This window comes from Aegilops tauschii, chromosome 5 (genome assembly GCF_002575655.3).
Source record: "Aegilops tauschii subsp. strangulata cultivar AL8/78 chromosome 5, Aet v6.0, whole genome shotgun sequence".
Classification (NCBI taxonomy): domain Eukaryota; kingdom Viridiplantae; phylum Streptophyta; class Magnoliopsida; order Poales; family Poaceae; genus Aegilops; species Aegilops tauschii.
Window position 1 is genome coordinate 526,461,279 of NC_053039.3, and position 6,866 is coordinate 526,468,144.

The following is a 6,866-nucleotide window of genomic DNA, read 5'->3' on the forward strand; positions in this document are numbered from 1 at the left end:
ACGTTCTGAATAGCCTCCGCTCCCTTATGCTCTCTGAATGTACGGCCCCGTTCTGAGTAGGCGTCCTACTCTGTTCAAAAAAAAAAATTCTTGCCCCATGGTTGCTCAACTTCTATTGCAACCAATAAATGTTCTCGCATGCAATGCCTTTTCTTTGATGCAAAAAACTATATCTATGACGACGAGTGCGACTACATACATCTACATGGATATATAAAGCAGTCCGACGACTTCAAATTTCTTTGCAACATTTCCAAATTTGGGTTGCTCATTTCATGGAGACAGTGCTATCAGTGCTGCATCGTGTTCCTTAAAAAAATGTCAAATCATACACACATGTACCATATAATTACCTACATCGATTGTTTAAATGCCGGTATTACAATCACAATGTAAGTACTGTTTAGGAGTTCCTATAGATTCACGAAGGACCATATTAATTTTTTCTTGATTATGGATCATATCATATATTTTTACGGTCCGGACAAACTGCAATGTTTTGAATTTGCATTTCAAACATGCTCAAAACCCATCAAAACTCAACTTCTGCAAGGGAAATGGCATCCATAGAATCAGAGTTGGTTCTCGGTGCTCTCTCCCCCATTTGTTGTTACTCAAATATTAAAATTTCTCCCAAAGCATGTGCACTCATGTTTACGTCGATGGTAAAAATCGAAGAGTCGACGTTTACAGTTCTTCAGCAAAGTCAATGGTGTGCATGACTACCCAATTCTTTGGCGAAGTCAATGTTGTCAACAAATACCTGCATGCCACATAGACATATTTGAGTCTCGGCTCGGTGAGCAATAATTGAACTAGCATGATGGGAGCAAGGTAATACCGTTTTCCACCCATCAGGGTCAAGCACAGATGTGATCTTGGTGCCGATCCCTGGCAAGGGACCCGGCTCCCGCACCACTTGCCCTCCGGACAGCTTCACCACCTCGGCGGTCTTGTAGACATTGTCGGTGCCTATCGCTATCTGTTAAAAACCAACATATCGAGAGCTTAGCGACACAACAACAATGGTTCCAATCATCTACGAATTGCAAAGGCAATGGAGTTTATCCATCCATACCTGACCATAGGCATTCCCCTTGTCATATTTAGCGACACCGTACTTGTAGGTCAGCTCCACAACTGCATTCCGGTCTTCGGGCCCATACCCCATCAACGCCACCGTATACTGCATCAGAGTTTAATACATCACGCTTTACAAGAAATTAGATACTCCATCCGATCCATATTAATTGTTGCTGATTTAGTATATTCTTTTAGTATAAAGTTATATCAACGACAATTAATTTGGATTGGAGGGAGTAGTAGATTGAGCAGAGTGATCACCTTGTTTCGAGGGTTATCTTGCTTTCGGAGCAGTTCCATACCATAAGCCTACAATTTTGCGACAATAAGTCACTCTGGTGATCACTGAGATACATTAAGCCGTTGAACTGCCATGAACAACAAGCATTTTTAGCTGCCTACCTTCTCATAGAAGCTTATGGCTCGGTCGAGGTCGCCGACACGAAGCATCACCTGGCATAGTGGCTCTCGAGTCCCTGGCCTGTCAAGGATCTCAAACTTGTAGCCATCGGGGTCTTCGATGAACGCGGTCACGGTCTTGCCACCCTTGACAGTGCCATACTCCCTTGTCACCTTGCCTCCCTTTGCTCTTATGATTTCAACCGTTTTGGCCACCTGTTGTGACCAATCATAAAGGTCCAAGGCACGTTACATTAGTGTTAACAGAGCACCATACTTGATTCTCAAAAGAAAAACAGAGCACCATACTTGTCACAACACAATTGCAAAGACTTGTGAAATGGTGCCTTACATCATCGGTTGCGATGCCGAAATGACCGAACCCCGCTCCAATATCATACTTGTCAACCCCGTAGTCTGCAGACGAATCGCCACGATCGACGTCAGCAACGATAATAAACTTACAGTAAGAATGTGCTTCTTTATCGGGAAAAAAGTGCTTATACTGTACGACACGGCATCTAAGTAAGAACTAACTGTATGTGAGCTCAACGACGAAATGGGCGTCCTCGCGGCCGTATCCGAGGAAAGCATTGGTGTACTTCTCTTCGGGTATGTCACGCTTCCTCAGCAGCTTCATGCCCAGGCATTCGGTGTAGAACCTGCATTCATTGGCCCCGTCAGAATCCTCCGGTAAAAAACGACATCACACCGGTGGTGCATCGCGGGTACTACGGCCGGCCGACTGACTTGATGGTCCTGTCGATGTCGCCGACGCGGTAGACGACGTGGAGGAGCCTCCGGTGGTCCTTCTTGGCCCAGGCGAATGCCTCCTCTTTGCTACAGAAGGTGGCATTAGCGTGCGCGGCGCCCGCCGAGGCGCGGAGCTTGGGCGCGCCGCTCCTGCTCAGCCTGATCGGCTCCGACCGCAGAGCTGTTGGATGAAGAAGCAGCAAGGAATGAACGGAATCAACCAAATGCAACGCAACGCTCTTTTTTTTTTTTTTTTGCTGTTCGGGCCTGCTGAAATGGAGGAAGGAACACATGAGCTCACCTGCAGCGGTGGAGAGGAGCATGAGGGCGGCACACGCGACGGGGCCACGGCTGACCCTCATCGTCGTCGGCGCGTGACGCTGGGCCGTCCGGTGTGCTTGCGCGCCGTGCGCTGTCGTGGCTGGCGCTTTCTTGCTATCGCCCAATTTCCCCTGTTTTTATGTACAGTATTAATTAAGGTATATTTTTCTGTTAAAAAAATGTTGAACATGCTAGTCGGCTCTAGCAGGCGGGGCCCACCCATCACATCTCGAAACCAACGAGCAGTCGAGCAGCATAGGCTAACCAGACCAGTGAGGACTGGATCATACCTCGCCGGCTAACAAAAAAAGCTGAAAAGCTCGAAAACCACAAGCGGCACTAGCGCCGCGGCGAACCTTGTACAGGCTCACGAGAGTAAAAACTTATGAGAACGCAAGCTAGCGGCGGAGGACCGGGTCAAGCGGGATAGCGGGCGGGAGCGCCGCACAGATTGGCGCGGGACGGGGAGGGGAGAGGGGAGCTGACCTGCGGCGAGCGGGAGGAGGGAGCTGGTTGGAGTCGGCGTGGGGGAGGAAGGAGGGTGTTGTGAGTGTGGGAAGATCAAGGAAGGCTAGCAACAACAACGACAACAGGTGGGTGCCGAAAGGAGGCAGGGTGGGACTGGGTGCACGTAGGGCAGGGGGAGGGCACCCAAAATATCTACCTGCCCGCCCTTTGCCGACTTGCCGGCCCGCGTCGACGTGTACGATTACACGGCCGCGGCAAGACGGTGGTGGCCCTGCCGGATCCGTCTGTATCCTTCTAGTGCGATATAGGCCCCTTCTCACATGTGTGCCCGCCTACTTCTTTTTTCTTTTCAAATTTGCCTCGCCTCATTAATTATATATAAAGGACGTGCTACACGTCAGTCGGCGGATGTTTTTAAAAGATCGGCCGGGTCGCAAGCCATCGGATCTAGTGCAATCTCGCGGCCGAACGTCTTCCTTCACTTTTGCAACGGAAGTCGGGTTGCGAGAATCCTTTAGATACAGAGGTCTTAGAGCAACTCCAATGGGGCGACCCATTTCGTCCGCCCGCGTCCGTTTGGGTCGGCGCGGATAAAAGTGGAGGCCCAACGCGCCGACCCAAACTCAAATCGTGTCCGTCTGGCGTCCGCGCCGACCCATTTCCAGCCCAAAATTGCGCCTGGAATGCGTCGGCGCGGACGCGCCGCACGTCTCCTCGCCGTCCGCCGCGTGCCCACCTAGCGGCCACCCAACCGCCACCGGCCGTCTTATTTATGACGACCACCGACAGCGGGCTCACGCGCCAGCCAGTGGAAGCGTCCTTTTTGAACCACGCGTGCGGCGGGGTCGGCCTCATCCACTTCTCCCGTCCACATCTGGCCCCCACCACTCCCTTTGCTTCCTCGTCGGCGACCGCAAACCCTAGCGCGGCCATGGGCCTCTTCGGCAGCAGCAATGGCAAAGACAAGGGCAAGGGCACCCCCGGCGCCTCGTCCTCCCGTGCTCCCCTTCCCCCTCCTTCTCCGGCGGCGCCGCGTTTCCGCCCTGGTCGCCGGCGCCTGCACATCCCGGTGCACCAAGCGCGGTGGCACTGGGAGTACAAGCAGCCACTGTCGTACCCCGATGTCACGCTGCCGCACCATTGGCATCTGGATCCACAGCGGATCTCGGTGCCGGCGGTTCTGCGTAGCTAGCGGGCGCACGACGACGAGGTGCGCAGGCGCCGCGCGCAGCTCACGCCGGAGCAGCGTCGGCTGCCAGAGTACGACGCCGACTCCCCCAACTGGGAGGCGTGGTTCGCCCTCGAACACGAGGAGCAACGGCGCTCGGGTGTCGACGTCGTCCCGCCGCTGTTCCCACCGCCGACCCCGCAGGTAGACCCGGAGGACATGGAGCCGGAGGCGGAGTACCAAGCCGCCCTCGAGGAGGCCCTGCAGCACGCGCTGAAGGCTAGCCGCCTCGAGGAGGACGCGCACTGGGATGGGATGGAGCAAGCCCTTGCCCTATCGGCGGTGAGGGGACTCCGTCCACACCTCGCTCTTCGTGCCGCCACCGCCCGTCCAGCTCAAGCCGGAGCCGGCGCGTAAGCGCTCCCCGCCTACACCCACTTGGCCGGAGGAGGCCTCCTCGTGGACGGGCCAGTACCGCGAGTGGGTGAGCGCGCCTCCCGTCCACTTCGTCGCGACGCCGGAGCAGGAGGCGGCCCACCTCGAGCACTGGAAGGAGCACTGGCTCGCCAGGAGCAGGCCGACGGCGAGGCGCAGATGCGCTACGAGGCCATGCTCCAACGTGACGCGGAGGCGCTCCAGCTCGAGGAGGAGCGCGCGCGGCTGGCCAACGGGATGTGCTTCCTGGGATCCGGAAAACGCGGCAGCCGGGCGTAGAGGCGGGAGGAGAGCGGGGGCTCGGCGAGGCACAAGGCGATGCGGAAGCGAGCGTTCCAGGAGGTGGTGCCGGACGCCCGGATGGGCGCCTTGGTCTTGTCTGGAAAAGAGCCCTTGTCGTCCCTGCGGAAGACGAAGCGCTCCAGCATCAGCCAGTTCGGGAAGGGGGCGGCAGCCATGGCGCGACCTTGAATTGAAACAGATCGGACGATTAGGGCGGGTCTCTGTGAGGACAAATCGGGGGGATTTGTATGGTGAGCTGCCGTGCCAGACGAAGAAGGAGGCGGCACGAGGCGTTCCGGAGCAGCGATCTGTCGGCTTCCGATTGGGTTACAGCAACTTATTTTTACATATATATACGAGGGAGGAGATCGTATGCAATTTGGACTATTGGGCCTTTTAGATTAGAGGGCTGTTAAGCTGGACCGGGAACCGGGATTGATTCTTGGTGCATCCTCCTCCATGGGTCCTCCAGGCCTATTATTATAGCTCGATAAGTCCCCTAAAAAAACTCGAAAAGTCATGTTGTACTGGTTTGGCCTGATTTTGTCGTTTCTTTTTTACCGATTTTCCCTTACATATAGGGCCATGTTTGAAATGGCTATTCCTCTCGACGTGCTCGTGTCGTCTGGCGGCGCTCCAGGCTTATTTATAGTTATAGCTAGATAGCTAGATAAAAATAGTGCAGACGTGCTAAAAAAGGGAAGATAAATAATGCAGTCATGTTGTGCCGGTTTCTCCAATTTCCCCCTTCCCATTTTTTGAGCTACCGATTTCCCCCTCCATGGGGCCTTGTTTCCGCATGGCTACTCTTTGTTGGTGTGGTTTTGTCGACTGCCGGCAGTCCAGGCCTATTTCATCTCGATAGATAATGTGGTCGTGGTTTCTTCCAATTCTCCCCTCCTTTTCTTGCGGTATCGACCCCCACCACCTGCCCCTTCACTTAATTTACCAAACTTTACGTGATTTTTGGTTCAGCATTTCTTATAAAAACTTTATCAACTTTATTTTGCAAAAGGGACCAGAAGTATAAAGCATCCCATACACAATAAATTTTATATCGAGGTCCTTCCACAACCGAACGGCCACTATCGTCGTCAAAACTAGCGACGGGCAAAGGCTAGACGAATCCACGGGCTCATCGACGGAGCTAGGAGGGGATGATTGCTTCGCCCTAGTCGCCACTTCACGAGCGGGAAAGGAAAACAAGTGAATAACTGGATGTCTTTGTGTGTTTCTTGGTGTCAATCGAGCACAAATATAGGAGCTTAAAGTTGAATTTTAACTTAATCTTATCGACGCATATAATATCCAATCAAAATATACCTGAAATGGTGAAAACTTTTTGTGTCTGTATTTACTGGTGTATAATGTATAATAATAAATCAATCTAGCTAACAACAGTCATCGACTTCGACCGTGAGGTTCGTGCAATATATATGTATGCAGTTGTCAACTCATACTAGAAGTGGACTTGAGGAGCTTAATGATCTCGTCGTCCACCTGGAAGCACTTGGCAAGGACGGCGTTGGGGATCTCTGGGTCGACATCGAAGAGCCACATCACAACGAGCACGACATCGGACATTTTTATGCTCATGAGGGATATTTATGTTCTTTGGAGATATTTACGTTAACACCTTACTCCCTGAGGCAGCCGAGGTACCCAGCGAGGCTGCGAAAATCAACAAGAGAATCGCAGCAGATGATGGGGTACCGATTCCACAGTAGGGTGCCAATTATGTGCCGCCGGGTAGCGATTTCGATGCAGGGTGCCAATTGCGGTGGTCAGGAGGTAGAGGAAAGGGGAAGGAGAGGAGGTGGGCTGCACGGGAGGTTGAGGATGGAGGTGAAGCTTCCTTTCCGTGCAAGCGGTTGGCGGATGGAGTGCTTCAAACCAACGCCCACAACCTCCAAATATGGAGGCTCGGGGGCTCAATATGGACCATCCTCCATGAATT

The 6,866-nt window shown here is 53.1% G+C and overlaps 1 protein-coding gene across 2 annotated transcripts; it reads right to left on the reverse strand.

Moving 5' to 3' along the window:
• Positions 1-487: 487 nt before the first annotated feature.
• Positions 488-3,221, reverse strand: LOC109770539 (probable lactoylglutathione lyase, chloroplastic). 2 transcript variants are annotated; one of them, XM_020329248.4, is made up of 10 exons: positions 3,043-3,221; positions 2,537-2,687; positions 2,233-2,416; positions 2,020-2,144; positions 1,835-1,899; positions 1,486-1,698; positions 1,345-1,392; positions 1,079-1,186; positions 842-982; positions 488-763 (listed from the first exon to the last, which is right to left on the reverse strand). In XM_020329248.4, the coding sequence occupies exons 2-10, from the start codon at positions 2,595-2,597 to the stop codon at positions 707-709; spliced, it is 1,002 nt and encodes a 333-aa protein (XP_020184837.1). In that variant the 5' UTR covers positions 2,598-2,687; positions 3,043-3,221; the 3' UTR covers positions 488-706. The 2 variants fall into 2 exon arrangements, with proteins under 2 accessions (XP_020184837.1, XP_073354449.1); XM_073498348.1 differs by having other exon boundaries at positions 488-982.
• Between the last annotated feature and the right edge of the window lie 3,645 nt (positions 3,222-6,866).